Source organism: Rattus norvegicus, chromosome 7 (genome assembly GCF_036323735.1).
Source record: "Rattus norvegicus strain BN/NHsdMcwi chromosome 7, GRCr8, whole genome shotgun sequence".
Taxonomy (NCBI): Eukaryota; Metazoa; Chordata; class Mammalia; order Rodentia; family Muridae; genus Rattus; species Rattus norvegicus.
The window spans coordinates 125,354,759-125,374,666 of NC_086025.1; the positions used below are offsets into that span (position 1 = coordinate 125,354,759).

The window sequence follows — 19,908 nt, forward strand, 5'->3', positions numbered from 1 at the left end:
TGAGTTGGAGCAGAAATGTGCAGTGAGTTCTGAGACTATGCCTGCTCTCTCAGCAAATGACAGCCACAGAGGTTCAGTGAGTGGCTGGCCCAAGCTAGTCTGCTGAGGAGTGCTTACTGGCTGTGGGCTCTGTATTATGATTCTGACACAATGGGATCGGGTGATTGTTATTAGCACTTCAAAGAAAGACAGACAAGTTGAATTCTTTAAAAGAATATATAACCTCAGGAGAAGAATAGATGTAGCATGAAGGAACTGACGGGTTTGCAACCCCATAAGAACAACAATGCCAACCAACCAGAGCTCCCAGGGACTAAACCACTACCCAAAGACTATAGATGGATTGACCCATGGCTCCAGCTCCATGTGTAGCAGAGGATGGCCTTGTTGGGCACCAATGGAAGGAGAAGCCCTTGGTCCTGCCAAGACTGGATTCTCTAGTGTAGGGGAATGTCAGGGTAGGGAAGTTGGAAGGGAGAGTGGTTTTAAAGAAGAAGGGGAGGAGGATGGGATAGGGGGCTTATGGATGGGAAACCAGAAAGGGAAAAACATTTGAAATGTAAATAAAAAATATCCAATAAAAAAATAGATACTGCAAAGTAAGTGATCAAAATAATCATCTCCTGAACCTACAAAAGTCCAGGAAAGGCCTCATTTCCAACAAAAAGTCAGGGGTCAAACTCACTACTAAATGACATTTAAGTGAAGGCATCAGAAATGTTTAAACAATCTTGGAGAGAGAGAGTTCTCTTGTCTCAGCCCGGCTTCCGTGTTTGATGGAGCAAGTGTTTTCCACCTGAAGCTTGGAGGGTGAAACCATGGGAGCAGTGGGGACCTCAGTGGGCGGGGGACACAGGTGGCCATGGTTATCTATTGCTTAAAATTCCATAGGCAAAAGTGTCGCTCTGTCTATGTTCCTTAAATGACTTGGCATATTTTTCTTAAGTCTTGAGCGCATTTTATACAGGGTTAGCATGGGTTGGTTAACCACCATCTGCTGCTCCTGTGCTGTATACCAAGGCAAAAAAAAAACCAAAAAAACAAAAAAACAAAACAAAACAAAAAACTGAAAAAGATGTCTACAAATTCAACAAAACAAAAAATCAAAACCCCAGAGACACCCAGAGTCTAAAAGACTTCAGCTGCCACCACATTTTGGTAATTATTACTGCCCATGACTTATTCACCATTGCTAAAAGCAACGTAGATGTAATCTTTAATGTTCATCACGTGAACTTTCATCTCCAAGTTAGTTGAAGAAAGAGAAAATCAATCGTTTAAAGAATCACGCCTGCTTTGGTTCCGGCTCGCCGTTCCCAGTTCTCACCACTAAATGGCAGCCTCGCGTAAGGTTTCAAGATTCATAGCCTGGACTAATTTAAGCGGAGACCTTTATGGGACGGAACAAATGCATCTCTTTGTATTTACCAATGCAAATAACACTGTCCTTCTGTTATTAGTGCTCTACTGTACATAACATATGTTACGTAGTCCTTCATTGACTTATTTAAAACTCACCGAATATTATGCCTTGTGTGACGATGGCTAGTAAATACTTCATTTGCGTACTAACAAAATTCACGTAGAGATAAAATATCAACAAATTATCCGTTTAATACACTAATTGATCACAGCAATTTATCTGCACTATTTTGTTCTGCTAAGGTTCGATGGCAAATAATTATATATTTTCTGTGCCCAGTTATAAAATTGCTACCGTTTTTACTTTCTAATTTGACTTACTCTCTGAGAGTAAACATACAACTAAAATTAACTTTAACTATAATTTATGTCATAACACTTCTTTTTCTAGAAAGACCTTGAGACTATCTACATTCATATGTATTCATAAATATTCGAAGTATTTATGTTTCCTTTTATCCTTCATTCACAGTGGCAAATGGTGGTCAAAATATTTTTATCATTACATAATTTTATAAAATTCTATTTTGTATGTATGTGTATGTATGTATGCATGCATGCATGCATGCATGCATGTTTGTGAGTGTGGGAACACACATGCCCTGGCACACATAGGGAGCTGAGAGGAGAGCATTCAGGAGTTACTCTCACCATCCACCATAAGGCAGGGTCTCTTTTTGTTTTCTCTGATCATGCATACTTTATGCTAGCTGGCCACTGAGCTTCTGTTCAGTTCTCTGTCTACCACATCCCCAAAGGAATACTTAAAGCACAAATGCCCACCCCTCTTTCTGCCTTTTTACGTGGGTTCTAGGGAACAAACTAGGGTCATCGGGTTGAGTGTCTAGTGCCTTTACTCAGTGAATCAACTCCCTGGCCCCTACCTGCCTGATTTTGACAACGACCTCCAATCATTTCCCTTCATTGTTTGACAGAATACTCATTGTTTCAGTAGCTATCTTGATTAACCATGTGGACACTTTGTGCATCTTCCTGATTTCTTTACAACGGTGTTGAAAGTTCAGTCTATCGAGAAGTCACTAGCGATTGGCTAAAAATTCAGAGAAGCCATCTGAATTCTCAGTAGCTCTGTCCTACCTCACCTAATACTAGGTCATTTTCGCCTTTAAGTCTGCGACCCCCTACTCTCTAACCATCACTTCCCACCTTTAAAATATATTTTATCCAGGTTTCCGAAACCTATTTCTTCATAACCCTTTTATGTAGAGAATGGAATGCTTACAAAGTGCTTGACAAAAGAACAGAGTAACTCTCACTGACTATTTCTGTTAAATTTTATAATAGGGAAATTGTGTCCCACTAAAATTCTATAGACTTTTTCCCCTCATTTCTGTTAACAGATCTCATTTTTGAAATTTAAATCACTCACCAGTTTACCGAATACTGAGTCTGAGATGAGATATTCTAGGTGTTCATCTTTGAGGGCAAGGGAAAGGTGCGTCTGTTGAACCCTGTCTATTCAGTTTGGGATGAAATGTCTTCCTCCACCCTGACATTGTTACTTGGAGCAAGCAGTATCCAGTGACATAGATGCTAATGTGGGTGTCTTAATTTCAGGGGTAGGGAAACTGAAGATTAGACAGGTGAAATAAGCCCCAAGTCAGGAGCCCAGAGAGCTATGTCCTGCTGCTGCCTGCATGCGGCATCCGTTCACGTCTGTCTACTTAGATAATTCCCAGCCAGTTGGAAACACTGCAAGACAGTACTGTTCAACTCATATGTATTAGTTTAAGATCTTGTTTAGTGACTCACTGACATCCACATGATCCAAAGTGTTTTACTCCTCAGACACTGTTATCAGCTTTCGCACTGTGGGGCAAATCAAGCTCGCACAGGTGAAAGAGTACAGTTGGCGGTGAACCACGAACAGTTCCCTCAGGTTTTCAGGGAGTGAGTTTTGAAGCTCTATGCTAGCAGGTGTGAGACTGTGCATTGACCGTGTATACATTGGCGGGTGTGAGGATGTGTGTTGACTGTATTTTTGCATGTGTGAGGATGTACATTGGTTGTGTGTTCGCAGGTGTGTACTGGCCGTGTGTTTGCAAGTGTGAGAGTGTGTGTTTGCAGGCATGTACTGACCTTGTTTTGGCAGGTGTGAGGTTGTGCACTGACTGTGTTTGCAGGTGTGAGGGTGTTGTTGGCTATCAGTGTCCTCAAACCTGTGAGGAATGTGTGTTGGCTGTGATTATCACACCATACCATTAGAAAAACAGATTTCTCTGTCTACAGTGGATTTCTTTTTCTTTAAAACTAAAACTGTGAATTCTGTGAATAGGTCATTAAAAATGTTTGGAGTTTGAAGAACAACTTTTTAATTAGAAATGAAATGTACTTTTGACCCTGAGCAAGAACTTTACTGCTAGACAATCAAGGGAGAGAACAGAAAGAAAATTAAAGCCAGGCAGAAATTTAGCTATCTTTATTGTTTTCAATGGCACTGGCTCTCTTTTTTTCTGTTGAATAAGAAAATGAAGGCTTCCTAAGGTTACTAGAAAGATCATGGAGTCTATGAATGGGGTTTGAAAATCATCCTGAGAAACATAAAGAATTAAGTTACAGCAGAAGGAACCAGAGTAGAAGCTCAGCACCATTAGGTCAAAGATAGACTTGGAGATTTGAACCTTGGGTTCATGGGCTCACATCTGGGGTAGCACCAGCTATGAGCTGCATATAACTGCTGCCTTTTCTTATTTCTTTTTCTTTTTCCTGGCAGCAGACAGGTACAAGGGGAAAATGGGCTTTACAATTCAGCTGGCTTCTTTAAGACACTGAAATCACAAAGCGGAGAGTACACCAGCCCAAGTTGCTGCCTAGCAAGTCACACTGGTCAAGTCCTTAAATGTTTGCTGGTGGTAATGCTAATCCATCAAATTAAGCACATACAGCAGTAGGCCTTTTTCTTTTGTGTACGTTGTTGGAGTGTCTATGTGTGAAGGGTATCGCTACATGTACTCATATATGTGTATGCATGTGGAGGCCAGAGATCAACTTTAGATGTCTTTCCTCAGACACTATACGCCATTTTTACTTAATATTTTTAAGACATTTTCTCTTACAAACAGAGAATCTGGTGTCTATAGGTGAGATTGGCTGGGCAGAAAGGTCCAGTGCAGGGTTCAGATATATAGCACCATGCCTGTCATGTTTAGTTTCTGGATTCTGAGGGCACACACTCAAACATACACACACACACACACACACACACACACACACACACACAAATATATGTGCACACATGCACATACACAAAGATTTTAGCAGAATCATTTTTTCTAAGAAAATATAAGAACAACAATATACCAATATACAGTAAAGATAGTGAGCTTGCTCTTATGAAAATGATGTGTGTGTGTGTGTGTGTGTGTGTGTGTGTGTGTGTGTGTGTGTGTTTCCAGTTTAATGAATGGCAAAGCACATTACCTATGGGCCTTTCCTTGTTTCTTCTTATAGAGATACTGAAAAACTCTAAGGTTAATGGGAACCAACGGAAACCATATGAATTAAGTCATATCTAAGTTTCCTTCAACTCTAAAACAAATCTACAGAGTTCAGAGTTTTGGTGTGTTGTTCCTTACTCAAAAAACGCTTAGTAAGGACCTCAAACAAAAGTCTCATTGTGTGTGTGTGTGTTTTTTAATGGGTCAATTGGTCAAAAATGAATTCCTCAGTGAGCAGACTATATTGTGTTAACATTTCCAGGCAACCTCTGAACAATTTCTTTAGTAATTACAGCTTCTCTTATGTATCTGAGGGATTTAAATGTTTGATGGCATGCCTAACTTAGTGTTTTAATATTCAAAAATTCAGACTCAACTAATTAAAATGATGCAACATTAAAATCAACACCAACATAAATAGAGAATATTATAAAACTAGTGCTAGTTGTATGTGTGAAAATATAATTTTTGAGATCCAAGGTGAGGTTGTCAAGAGCCCTTAAGGTGCCAAGTGGTACCTAACACTATGAAGTCAGTATTCTCAGTGTGCAGAGCTAGACAGAGTGACACTAGACAGAAAGGGGGACAGCAGGCACTACTAAATGATGAGATCAGAATTATAGTGCAAAGTCCATGGCGTGACCATCAGTCAGTGTGTACGATTTTGCCACTTCAATGTGTTTTAAACTGAACAAGGAAAGCCACTTAATAGAATAGCATAAGAAGGAAGGAAGCTAGGTCCAGCTATCACGTATGAAAAGATGGCCTCGTAATTGATTACATATTGTATCTTTCGCGGGGTTTCAGCTCAGTGTCTGTGTGTGTGTGTGTGTGTGTGTGTGTGTGTGTGTGTGTGTGTGTGTGTGCGTGTGTATGTAAAGCCTTTCAGCAGCTCCAGAGGTACCCTGAGTTCAGTTGATACTGAACTCCTGCCTGTTAGAGGAGTCTGTGGATGCTGCTAGCAGCTGTCTTTGATGTTTCTGTTGTAGTTGTTGTCTAGCAAGCCAAGAGGAAAAAACGTCTTGCTTCACGTATAGCAGACGTGTTAGACATTTAATAATTTGTTTGCATTTTTTCTCCCTTGTCAATTCGAAAGGAACAAAGCAAGCTGTGTTTACCAAGTCGCTTGCTTGCTCCTTCCTTATGAGTCCTCTGGTTCTTACAAGTTAGCAACAATTTTAACTTCTATTTCATGCAATCAATTTTTGGCATTTAGTGTACAGTGGAGGAGAACCCAAGGAGTGGGCATTTTTAGGTTGAAAGTCTTTTGACTTAAGCTTGGGATACTTCTGAGTGGTCAACCACATATGCACGCTGGACATCCCCAGGCTCTGCCATCACAATTTCCAGGATGTGATTCAACTCTCCTCCTCTGAAGGGAAGAATTTTGTGATTCAGCCAAGCTGCGGCTTTCAGTGAAAATAAGTGCACATTCGTATCTAATTTGTGGCTAGAATGTGCTGAGGCCCGTGGTCTTCAGTTGCTTTGTAAGCGTTCTGCCAACCACCGAGAACCACAGCTTCTCCTGAGGATGGAAAGCATTAGCTGCCTTTGTAAAACCGTCAAAAAATATTCCACGCAAACACACTCTCCCGGAGAGGATGCGTGTACTTCCCCTGTTTTCCTGCTACAGACTTCTAGCACCCTGCCTTCGCCAGCTGTAAGGCAACAGGGCTGCCTGTCGACGTTCTTAAAATTCCTGCGCAATCCTGCCAATGCCTACTCAGGCGCTCATCTTTAAGACAGGGCTGATTCCAAATTGACTTAAATGAAAACGTCTCCTAGGTATGGTGTAAGAGTGATCAAAGTGTTGTCTGAAATTCTCAAAAAAATTAATAGAATATTAATATTTTGAAAGCTATTGAAGAACGTCTTCAAAGATCTAATGGATATGTATTTGGCAAATACTTTAGGGCATAAAACAGTTAGTGGTTTTGGATTTTAATTATTTGTGATGATATGAAGAGAAAGACCACAATTCTCAGGAGAGTTAAATAAATGCCTATATGGATGGCAGTGTGGAACAGAGGTCAGCTTCTCATTAAAGAAAAAGATTATCACTGCTCATCAAGACTGACAAATACCCAGGGCCAGCTGCTGTGCCCTTTATATAGACATATTAGTATGCTATCCCAAGCAATAAACCAATCTGGCCAGACTTTGTAGCTCCTCATCAGCCAAGGAGAGCACAGGTTGGAAGATGAGCACAGCAGAGAATGCAGCGCGTGATAGAACCTATGGCCAAATAGAACATTCACTCCACGTGTGCTCACTAGAAACCCAACTCTAAAACGAGATAACCTAACGTTTCACATAAACAATGCTTCCACATGAGTCCCAACGCAGGCCATAAATTACCTACCCTATAATGAAACCAACTCGGTACGATTGGAGTGGGAAACAACTATTTGTGTCTAATAGGAAAATCAAAGATCCATTTAAAACTTGAATTCCCCAAATTTTTCTGCTAAGAAGGTATTTTGTAAGTGATGGGAAAGAGCTCTGGTAAGTGGGGTGACCCCATTCAGCATGCTTGGGCACTCTTTAAGTCTCATAACTATCGTCAATAATGTGCACATAATGAGACCCTGCTGAGAAGCTTCTACCAGGAAAGAGTGGGAGGAAATGCATTCTTTAGCTCTATATATTTGCAAAGCCTAGTATGTCACAAAATAGATATTCATTAAATGTTGTGTCCTTTCAGAAATTAAAATTATATCTTATTGCCACTAGCAAAATTCATATATATGTATATGTTTATATACATATATATGATACACACATATACACATATATATATGTATAGTTTATAATTTGCTGGCAAGTTACATTTCAGTGGAATCACCATCCATCTTCTTACTTCTATAAGCTTTTAGCATCTTTGTAAGACGAACTGTGGAACATCCTGAACTTGGTCAAATGGGCTCAGCTTTGCAAAACTGAATTATCTATTTACACACATTGATAGGACTCAGATTTTTAGACATTAACATTTTTCTTTAAAAGAAGCAAGTAACATATGGACTGACTAGGTTATATTTAGAAATGTGAGTGTGTGTATACATATGCACGCTATAACAATTAGTGAGGAAAAAAAAAAGAGGCCATGACTCTGAAGGAGCATGCAGAGGGGTACATGAGAGGAAAGGGGAGGGGGAACCTTACATTTCTGTTATAATCTCGATAATAAAAAAATACAAATGGTGCCAATAAACTAGCTCCATCCTTGGCTTTCCCTCAGTGCTGCTCTCTGACAGAAAGCCAAAGACAGCAGAGCCAAGAGGGCCTGAGGTTCAGCTTCTTTAGTTTTCAGATGGAAAGCCAGAGCAGAAAGAGAACAGAGACATACACTTAGCAGATCTGTTACAGATGCTGCCACTTCTTCCTCCTTCTCTTCCTCCTCCTCTTCTTTTTGTTTTTTATTGTTTTCCATCTTTATTAACTTGAGTATTTCTTATTTACATTTCGATTGTTATTCCCCTTCCCAGTTTCCGGGCCAACATCCCCCTAACCCCAGCCCCTCCCCTTCTTTATGGGTGTTCCCCTCCCCATCCTCCCCCCATTACTGCCCTCCCCCCAGCAATCCCATTCACTGGGGGTTCAGTCTTAGCAGGACCCAGGGCTTCCCCTCCACTGGTGCTCTTACTAGGATATTCATTGCTACCTATGAGGTCAGAGTCCAGGGTCAGTCCATGTATAGTCTTTAGGTAGTGGCTTAGTCCCTGGAAGCTCTGGTTGGTTGGCATTGTTGTTCGTATGGGGTCTCGAGCCCCTTCAAGCTCTTCCAGTCCTTTCTTCTTTGTTCTCTTTCCTTTTATCTTTATTAATGAATTACTTTATTTATTTAAATCCCAGATATTGCTCCCCTCCCAGTACCCCTTCCCAGAGTTTTCCCCCTCATGCTCCCTCCCTTTCACCTCTGAGAAGGTGGTCCTCCACCCACATCCCCCCTTCCTAGGACATCATGTCCCTACAGGATTAGGTACATCCTCTCCCACTGAGGCCAGACAAGGCAGTTCTCTGCTTCCATACGCTTCTTCATAGGAGAAAGCATTGTATCTCCATATCCTAAATGCTGTGTGATGAATGAAAATACCCCGACTAAGTAGTTGCTGGTTTTATTCATAGCTCGACGCCAATGGGGAACTGCTCATCCGAAACGCGCAGCTGAAACACGCAGGACGGTACACGTGCACAGCGCAGACAATCGTGGACAATTCTTCAGCTTCAGCTGACCTTGTCGTACGAGGTAAGGGTCGCCAACGACTCAGATGAATAGAAACCCAAAGGTATTTGATGTGTGTCATTTGACCAGTCTTCTGGTAATGCCGGATCTCCACATTTTCTTCTGTTTATCCTTCAATTCCATCCTGCAGATACGTTTTCACCTTCCTCCCCACAGCTCGGGATGGCTTACGCCAGAGGAGGAGGAAAAGCACTAAGTCTGTTTGTGTCACTGACTGCGTGTCTTTTAAAAATTTATACCATGAGACTCTCACTGACCGTGTTTGAAGCTAACCATTCACCAAGTTTCTCATTTCCTTCTAACGCTTGTCAGTGTGTGTTATGGTACAATAATGTTCTTGGTTTAATTGGGGGAAAAAAGTGTTGAGTGTGACATATCTTAACCACAAATGTGTATGTTTGTCCTGGTTATCGTAGAGTTAGAATGTGGGTTGATGCATTACTGTGTTGCTGCTCACTGGTCATTTCTACGACCGCTCTTGCGGGCACACGTCCTGTAATTGAGAAGGTGATGGGTTATGTGCGTATGGACAATGTAGTCTCTTTGTGCTTCTGCTGAAGAGCAGGATGGCTTGGAAAGAGAGATACCTGAAGCCATTCAGTCACAGGTTTCACAGACTGTGCAGGGAAACATTCCTCGTGGCTCAGTTCCAAAGATGTTTGTGGACTGGCTGTAGACTCTTCACCGTACTGTCTTTGTACTTCTTGTCACCAACTGCAGGTATCCAGCAGCTCACAAAATGCCATAGTAATCCCAGATGGGTTCTCTGATTCAGTCTTCCTTTGCCATTCCCTCTAAACCATTTGTTGCCTAAATTTTACCATGCATCAAGGCCTGCTCAAGTAGGAAATAGTTTAGGATTTCTCTGTCTGTCCACACACAAGCTCTTCTCTGAACTGTTAGAAAATCGAAACCTTTCTGTCAACTGTGTTTGGCTGCATTATTGTCTACGATTAGATTCATAGTCATTTTGACTAATATTTTGTAAGTTACATAAGCCTTTGAAATTTTTATGCCTCCTCTTTTATCTTAACATGTTATTATCTTTTTATTTTTCATTTTTTACTTTTTTTTAACATTTGGACATGATTTGAGTGCCAATTTTTTATGACATCTTTTTGAAAATGAGACCATTACTCAGTATATAAAATATTTAGGGCTTGTTAGACTCAATGTCTCTCCCAGATTCATGTAAAAGTAATTCCCCTAGTCTTACACCCACCTGGATTCCCCTCTGGAACAATGAAAACACAGAGCAAACCCCTTTCCCAACATGAGGCAATGCTAAAATGATCTCAGTCTCCTGAAGCAAGGACCTGGGTGAAATCTCTTGATCCGAATGAACCTGTTCATTGATTCCACAGACCTTCTATGCAAATTAATAAAGAATACCCCATATCCACTCAATCCTAATTTAACAGCTCTCCATGTGGGTTTTCCCTTTGCATTCCAAGTTTATTGTTATTTGAGACGGTGACTACTATCAGAGAAAGAAACAAATTTACTTTTCTCACTACCAAGACACTAGCTACAAGACCATTTCCAGCAGAACACTAAATAAGGGTGTGATTAAAATCACTTACCTATTAGAAGAATAAGAATCCATGTTACCCAAGGACTCATGTTACGAGGCAAGGACACCAGTGTCCTGGCAGTCATGAAAAGCTCACTATGGTAATGGTTAGTACACACAACGGAAGGTGTTTTATGGACACACGCTTAGTAATAAATGTAATCACCCATTCTGTATGTTTTTAAATATCCAAAACTAATAAAAAGAGGCTATAATATGTAAAATATGGACATTTAAAACAGAAACGTTTTTAAAGCAATTTTTGGTTCTAGGAAGAAATGTGCCTGGCCAAAGTCTAGCAAGTGGACTCAGGGGATGGGTGGTGCAGAACTCAGGGCTCTAGCAGTCATCAGATGCCACATAGGGAAATGAATATTATTGGTTACTCTATGGAAGCCGCTCTGGTGCAGTCATTTCAGTAACAGAAAGGCTTGATATTGTACATACCAAGAAGTAGACAGAGTTCCTCAGCACTTATGTCTATCACAGGGTATACACTGTGCACCTTCTAAATGTTACGTATATTTCAGTGAGAGAATAGAGGGGTAAACAGTTCTCTACACTGTGTCTGATAATCCTGACAATGTTCTAATTATTGTTAATGATGCTCTTATTAATGTAGACTAATTGCAGACTACTGCTTCTATGTAGGGCAGACATTTAAAAGGGAGTAATTGCAATTCATATTGAGGTAGCCAGGATGGGAAACACAGAGGCAGTGCCATTAGACATAGTGAACATTATGAGAAGGAAGATCTCTCCTCAGAGAAGAACCCTGAAAGTTTTGATAACACAAATATTAGTATGTGAACTATTATTCTATTATTCTGTATTAGAAGACTGGATGGGGAAAACACAACTATCCTCCGTGGATGAATAAGAATGTGGATCTTTTCCTCCCCACCCCCCGGCGTTTGTGTGTGTGTGTGTGTGTGAGTGTGTGTGTGTGTGTGTGTGTGTGTGTGTTTGTAAATCTCAGAGGACAGCCCCTGAGAGGCTCTTTCCAGCTTTGACATCTAGCTTGCTTTTTGAGACTGTGTTTCTCACTAACATGGGAATTGTTACTTAGGCTACACTGGTTGGTCAAAAGGTCCCAAAGATGTACCTGTCTCTGCCTCCTCACATACACAACATCTCACTCATGAGCATGCATAACTCATAGCACAAGGCAGACATGGAAAGCAGCACCCTCAAGGACTTAATACCTCACACTAAGCCCCACTTTGTAAAGGTTCTACCACAGGTGACCGGGCTTTCCACACATAAAGCTGCACACAGACTATATCCTAAACCATAGCAGCCTCTAAGACAACAACACAGGTGAACGTGACCTTGGAACTATTCCTGAAACATCCTGCTCAGAGAAAACTGCCCTGATGCATGTCAGTCAGGCCTGCGGGAGAAGTAAAACAGCAGTTCCCCTGTCTGACAACTCATCAAAATGGCACCAGTATTTATGCACAGGACATCATCATTCATATAACCAGAGCTTCTATTAAAAACTATAGCACTTGAATGTATTGAAACACCGTTTCTGTTTAAAGTTGCTGGAAGAAGAGACCAGAAAAAAATTGTACAGAATCTGATACTTGGACTCTCACAAGCTGGAAACCATGGTTCATACAGACCTACAGTATTTACTCTATCAAAGTCACCTTGTCTATCAGGACTGTCTGTCTATATTGGAGATGTCACTGCTGAGGTTTATGTGGGATAGCAATAATCTGTACAAGTGGCTCTGTGCTTCAAACAGCATGGGGACTTGGAAGTTCAATACACAGAATTCAAGCCATAGATAAAGTCTGACAACGAGAAAAGATTACTCTAAGACAGAGAGCCTTCTACTCAGCTCTCTTGTGATTATAACAAAGTGATAAATAAAATATGAAATTACGTAAAACAGACACACCAAGTAACCAAGGAAGCATGTGGTGAGAAGAGAGTCAAGAGGAAGGAGCGAAAGACAGTACAACTCAAGCCCAAAGCTCAGACAAGTATAGTGATTAAAGCAGAAGTAAAAATAATCATGTAGGAATGATGACATTATTCAGAGTCAAAATGGTCCTAAACAATAAACTATAAAACTTCAGTAGTTACTGGGGCTGGAAAGGTGGCTCGGCAGTTAGGAGCACTGACTGCTCTTCCAGAGGTCCTGAGTTCAATTCTCAGCAACCACATGGTGGCTCACAACCATCTGTAATAGTATCCAGTACCCTCTTATGGTGTGTCTGAAGACAGCTATAGTGTACTCACACACATATAAATAAATAAATATTTTTTTAAAAAATTCAGTAGTTAGGAGGGAGAGGAGCTCCTTTAAATATGAAAACAAAATTGTTGAAAATAAAAACCCAATAGATGATTGGAGAACATCTCAGTGACAGGTAGGGGATGGATCAGGAAGCAGGGAGTCGCATCTGATCGTCATATTTCAGCAGAGAGAATCAAAAGTAAGTCATTAAAAAGAGATAAAGACATTGAATATATAGCAGATTCGGTGGTATGCATCTTTGGGCTTAGCTAGGTGGGGAACTGAAGCAGGAGGATGACTTTAACTGAGAAATTTGATACCAGCCTTTCAAACATTGTTAGATCAAAACTTAGAAAAACGTAGTGGGAAATTCTTATTTTTCAATGGAATTAACATGGAAAAAAGTTAAACAAATGAGGATAAAAACACATTTCAAGATATGATATGGACAAGTTTAGGAAGGTCAAGGACAAGCAGGATCATTTATGTTTAAGAGTTTTTTTAAAAAAGCAAAAACAAATAAAACAGAAAACAGCAGAAAATATATATATTTTTTATGTGTGTGTGTGTGTAAGTGTGCATATACAAAAACAAAAGCAATATCAGTATAGCAGTATAAAGAATCCTTTTTACAAAGATACAACAGTACATAACCAGTAGGTTATTTAATACCAATAATAACAAGATGACTGGGGATGCTGGCCTACAAGATGGCCTCTAGTGACCCTTGTCTCCTGGCTCATCAATCTGATGTAACCTGTGTCATGTTCGCTCATTCTGTGAGCCAGCAGTGGTGCTGTCCCAGGCTCAGCGGTAAATCACACCCACACATCTCTGCAGCTGCTCTGTGGCCAGTTCCGGGGGCCGAAAGCTTCCATATCAGAATCAGACGTCAGCTGCCTCTTGGCGAAGTCCACAAGAGGAGAAAATGCACTTCCCCAGTGCCCCCACGCTGACTTACTCGTAATTGGAGTGAGCACCTTTGACATATGAGTGTTGCTGGCATCTTGATTGCAGCATTTAACTACCAAGAGAAATGGATCAAGAACCATTCAGCTCCAACATTCAAGAATGATTTGTTCATGAACGCTGTCAGAGAGAGGAATGCTTCCTTTCTTTAAGCTGTTGAACTTTGGGATATTTGTTATATGTTAGTAGAGGGCTAGTACAATAATGGAGAAGGAAAACAAACGTCTACTATGTACTTGTCTACACAAAGAAAAGACCCATGTCAAGACAAGTAGGAGCAGTTCATTGTCGAGGAAACCAAATGACCCACTATGATGCCAGACAAAAGATGTAAATGGGCATCTAGCTGATGAGGGCATGTGGAAATCATAAACAGGCATATGAAAAGTGTCTCACGTGCTAAGCCATGAGGGAAACACAAATTGGAAATCCAGTGACATATCACTTCAGACTCATTGAAATGGTGACAACTGAAATATGATGCACAGACTTCATCTTCCTATTTTTGTCAAGGGAGCAGCTATGCGGAAGACAGTGCCTCAGAGAATATGGATGATCTCACCACAAGATCTGGCCACTACACACTAGAGGTGCTTATCCCATAGACAAAGAAAAAACTGAGTATGCATGTAAAACATGCATATATTATGAGAAAATCAACACCATCAATAGTTGAACACATAGAGACATCAAAATATGTATATAAATGTCCATACCATCTTCATTTATAATACTAAAACCTGGAAACAACTTACCTTGCCTTTAGTCATTGAATGGTTAAAGAAATGCAGTGCAGTACAATTCAACTATAGGTATGTGGTGACAGGATTCATCTTTAAAGGACTTGTACTGCTTATTTAGCATCTTTAAACTGAATATATTAATACTTTAAGAGGCGGGTAACTGAGAGTGACCGGTGTCCCTGGTTTTGTGAATGCAACACCAGCAGTCTTATGGCCAAGCTGCTGCATGTTTTGACAGGGGGAGTGGTCACATGAGCACATAGGAGGCGAAACTGAACGGAATGAAACATGTGTGCCGAGAAGCACACAGACCGTGTGAGGCCACGCCCTCTGAATGAGGCCCAAGGATTGTATCAATGTCAGTTTTGAGTTGGGACATTGTACTTTAGTTTTATGAACTGTCATCCTGGTGGGAGAGGGAAGGATTACAACTTTCTGATTTTTCATAGTTTCTTGTGAATCTAGAATCATCACATAACGGAAATGTTAAATCACTGGACCTAGGAAGTGCAATAGAGATATCAAGAAGTGTAATAAAGACGGATAGAGAGTGTGCAGCAATTCTTGAGGTGACAGCCACTAACCTGCCTCCTAAGGGGGTATAGATCTAGTCAACCTCACACATGGCAAATGCGGGGCAGGGCTTGGAGTTTGGTGAGCAGAATTGAGAAGTTACTCAAGCCTCTGTCCCTGCCCTACAGTTCTTTTCTCCTGCCAGCCTTGTACTTACCAATATCTTCTTTAAGTAACTATTAAATACATGCTTATATAAATTATGGGAAGCATTGGTTCATAGCATCCTGTGGCACCGGTATATTAAAATGACCTAGAGTGCCAAGTCTGTACATGAAACAATCCACCAAGATGACTGTGTGTTCAGGGGTTTTGTACTAGCAAATTCGTGGTAGTTACTTTGCCAATCACATCAGATTGTTCATGAAGTGTGCCTTGGTGGTAATTTGAAACACATAGTTTGAAAAGATAATACCGGCCTTTCCTCCAATTTGTCAAATGAAACACAAGCAGACTTCATTCGATGGCACTTGAACAGTTGCTGGTGATGTTGGAGGGACTCCGAAGCCATTTGCTTTGCCCTGGAAGGCAGGAGGCAGGGGACAAGAATAAATAAATGGAGTGCAGATGAAAGGCTGACTGGTCTGACCTACAGTAGTATAGTTTTAGTTAAATATTGTCACAGAAAATAAGACAAGATTAGCTTTAGAAACCTGATCACAGAGCCACTCATCTTAAGAGTGTCTCTCAGTGACAAGGAAACCAACCAACCAACGAAGCAAAAACAAAAGTGAAAGAAACAAGTGAAAGAGAAAGATGAGCAAATCTCTCAGCTGGAGCACAAGCGTAAATGTCAAGATGGTTCTAGAAAATAATAGCGTTCCTGGTATAATAGCATTGAAGTTGTTTCTGGATTGCCTCACTGAACGTTGTTTTTATAAGAAAGATGTTGACATGAATTAGAAATGATACAATGTCGTGAAAGAAACAACTCACGAATCAACCCTGAAGCAGAGGTTTGGGATGTGTTCTTACACAGCTTGGGTCCAGGAACCCTAAGGAGCAGAGAGGGAAATGACGAAAGGACAGACACTCGTACCGAGAAGAGCTGGATTAGGTATTCTGGGCTCTCTAAGGGAAAAGCAGCACAGGCTTGATCACACAGAGTTACACAGGGAGGCAGAGTTATGGCATGTAGCAGAACAGGGAGGTGGGGTGAGTTGATCTTGGTAGTAGCAGCCTTCATTCAGGAGCAGTACATTTGGGAAGAGAATGTTCCAATGGATAACTCTGTCCCCATTGTTAATGCTTGATCTCTGACTGGTAGAAGGCTTCGTCATCCTTCTAAGTCCTGGGGAGGCTCTGCCACTCCCATGGGGCTAAGGCTTTCTTCATTGACATACTGCACTGTGCCGACAATACATAGTCACCAAGGATTTCAGCTATCCTGGGTGTACTCCACTCTCCAAGGGTATGTGTGACATAGTCAAAGTGTTTATAAACTGCTTACTAGTTCCAGCTTTACAGGCGATAATTGCTTTATACTAATTTTTAAAAAAATGTATTGCACTTAGATACTTCAGACTAAGCACAAAAATTGGCCCTAGGATGACTACTAAAAGCTTTTGTGTCTTTGTGACACTTATACAACATTAGCTGCCTGTCATCAGAACAAAAACAACTGAAGCAGGAGAACCTAGTCTCATTCCAGATCTCACATACTTCAGTCTAGGATCCGGTTGGGTTTATCGTCTGGACTTTTGCAAGGCAGAGTACCAACCACTCCAGGGTGCAGGAGGGGAGGCATCCTGCACACATCAGGGCAAGTGGTAGCAAAGAGACCTGGGCTGAGGCCCCCATACCTCTCAAGCCCTGACCCTGTAACTTACCTACCTTTCACTGGGCTTTGCCTCCAGAGAGTCTCATTCACTGCCTCCAATAGCATCAGAACTTGGTGACCAAGCCCTGAAGAACCCTAGCTACAAACCGTGGGGGCATTTCAGGTTACTTCATTGAGTGAGTGAGTGAATGAGTGAGTGTTGTGAGCCATCCCTGTGGATATCTTTAAAGCACCATGGGGATTAGTAGACCTAGTCTTATTAGTTATCCGTTACTTTTCCCTTCCTGTAACAAAAATAAAAGCAACATTGAAAGGGGGAGGGGTAATTTTGGTTTGCAGGTCCAGGGTACAGTTTATTGTGGTGGGAAGGTCATATCATCAAGCACAGAAGGCCCAGTGGCAGGAGAATGAGGCCATGCAGTGTCACCATGCGTCCCCAGCCAGGAAGAAGAGAGCCATGAATACTGGTGCTCAGCTCTTTTTACAACCGTGGGACGGTGCAGCTTTCAGTGAAGGTAGATCTGCCCACCTCAATAGCCTGACCTGGATAAACCTTCTCAGACAACCCTAGAGGCTTTGCGATTGTGGCCACCAAAATCAACCATGATAATGCTCATCAGGACCAAATTAAGTCACCACCATTTGCGTTATTTGGGGTTTTAAAGGGAAAAATCACCAACCATGTATATTAGTGTAGGCAACAGATGCTGCTCAAAGTCTTTTAAAGTTCGTTGAGTTCTTTGAGCTAAGTCAGAAATTAACTTTCTGTGGTCTTTGGCATAAATATTCAGTTGTACTCTAGACTGTCTTACCACTGATTTATCATTCTTAAACATGCAAGTGTGGATTTATGCTAAAATTGTAATTAAGGAGTGGCAGGCCAAAATTAATTCAAAGGTACTTCTAAATCCGTTTACTCATCAGGAACTTAGGAAGAGCGGGCAGAGAAGTTTTCATGTTACACATATGTCAAATGAGGAATGCAGGAGTAAATGCAATTTCATACTCATGTGTGCATATGCAGGCGTTGAGAGAGGGAGAGGGAGGGAGGAGAGGGAGGGAGGGAGAGATGAGAGAGGGGGGAGGTCATGCATGGGTAGAGACCTAGACAATGGATAAACATGTGAAGGCGAAAGGATCCGTATCTAGATAGCCAGAGTGAAGCCAAGGAGGCAGCTTTTCAAGTATTTGGGGCAGAAAAATACATATTCACCTCAGATACTTGGATGGCCTGAATTTTCCACTTTCTTTGGCTAAGGAAATCTTGCCACAGAGACAGAATGAAGGTTGTGTCTCACTAGTCTTGCAGGACTGAGAAAGCGAAATGGCCGTTGCTGCCCACACTGGCTAGAAGGAAGACCAACTCGGCGCCATTCTGAAGCATTTTGACCCAGCTCCATGCTAAACCACGCTGCACCACCAGTTATTAATAGCGAAGCCGGCCCAGAAATTAAGCATTTCCCTTTTGTTTCAGAATCAACTAATTCAGGACCAGGAGATGCTACTAAGACCAGCTACTCCCCACAGCAGTTCCTACTAACACTCAACTTTGAAATGAATATGAATCTGGTCAGAATAAATATGGGATGCAGAAAATGCCTTCTTGTTTAAAAGTAGAACCTACAGTTCTATTTTATATTTTTTTTTCAAAATCTCAAGGAAAAAGTAGGACTTTTCTAAGTACTACAGTGATTTAAAATGCATTAAGGATAGGAAATTGTATTTCTTAGTGAAAGTCGAAAGAAAAATGACTTACATTCCATTTCTGTCTTTGAAAAACTGGTCAGCTTTTGGTGAGCTGTGCTTTCCTGGAAAGTTTTGTTTTGTTTTGTATTGCTTGTAACACATAATTCCCACAGTTTAAAATCATGAGGCTGGAAATATGTATCGGCCGGTGAGAGGGCTTATTGTTCTTGTAGAAGACCTGAGTTTGAACCCCAGAATCCCTGTTAATTGGGCCTTAACATCTTAGAACTCCTGTTCAAGGGAGGTCTGACATATCTATCCTCCTCAGGCAAAACAGCATCACACATAAAACCATTCACAGGCATGCAACATACATGCAACTAAAAAATAGTTCTTTAAACATAAGCATTTAAAGTGCAGGAAGGAGAAAACTCAGTCGGTGTGGCTTTTAAGAATCTCAGTTCAATCTCATGGACCTACATTTTAAAGATCCAGGGCTGGGAAATTGTGTTTGTTATCTCAATGCTGTAGAGGTAGGTCCCTGGGGTCCACTGCCTGCATGCTCTGGTTTGTGAATTCCAGGCCAACCAATGGTAGACCTTAACAACAGCCATAACAAAAAAAGTCTCTTTCTACTACAGAGAGAGGAGAAGGGGGGGAAGGGGGAGGGAGAAGGCAGGGGGAGGGGGAGGGAGAGGGAGAGGGAGAGGGAGAGGGAGAGGGAGAGGGAGAGGGAGAGGGAGAGGGAGAGGGAGAGGGAGATTTAAACTGTTTTAAATTACAATGTACTAATAAATCTACAGGGCTCTCATATAAAATTTCCCCCACACCCACACACTCTTCACAAAGTTTCTGTGATGGGAGTATTAATATTATTTCGTTGACAAAAGAAATTTTAAAAAGTTTCTCAACTATTACCTTATAATAACACCAGAACAGGGTGGATGTTGATGTTCCAAATTCAACTACTGAATTCACCTGTCTTTCCTTTATATTTAACTTCCCCAAACGAACCAATCAGACAGGGTACTTCTGAACTGTTAATCTCTATTTGAGACACAATCTTTCATACATGCATTATGTGTAAACATAATCAAAGTATTCTCTCAAGTGTTGTGAGTTATTAATAATCTCAAACTAAGATAAGTAAGACAATATCAGGTTATTTAAAATGATACTTTCATAAACACCACCTCCCTTATTTTCT

At 41.1% G+C, this 19,908-nt stretch overlaps 1 protein-coding gene across 15 annotated transcripts in view; it reads left to right on the top strand.

Moving 5' to 3' along the window:
- Cntn1 (contactin 1) overlaps window positions 1-19,908 on the top strand; it is a 297,760-nt gene that overhangs the window by 212,121 nt on the left and 65,731 nt on the right. For all 15 annotated transcript variants that reach the window (XM_017594616.3, XM_008765659.4, XM_063262899.1 and 12 more), the window contains 1 exon segment: window positions 9,009-9,129. In XM_017594616.3, coding sequence (XP_017450105.1) covers window positions 9,009-9,129 — 121 coding nt within the window.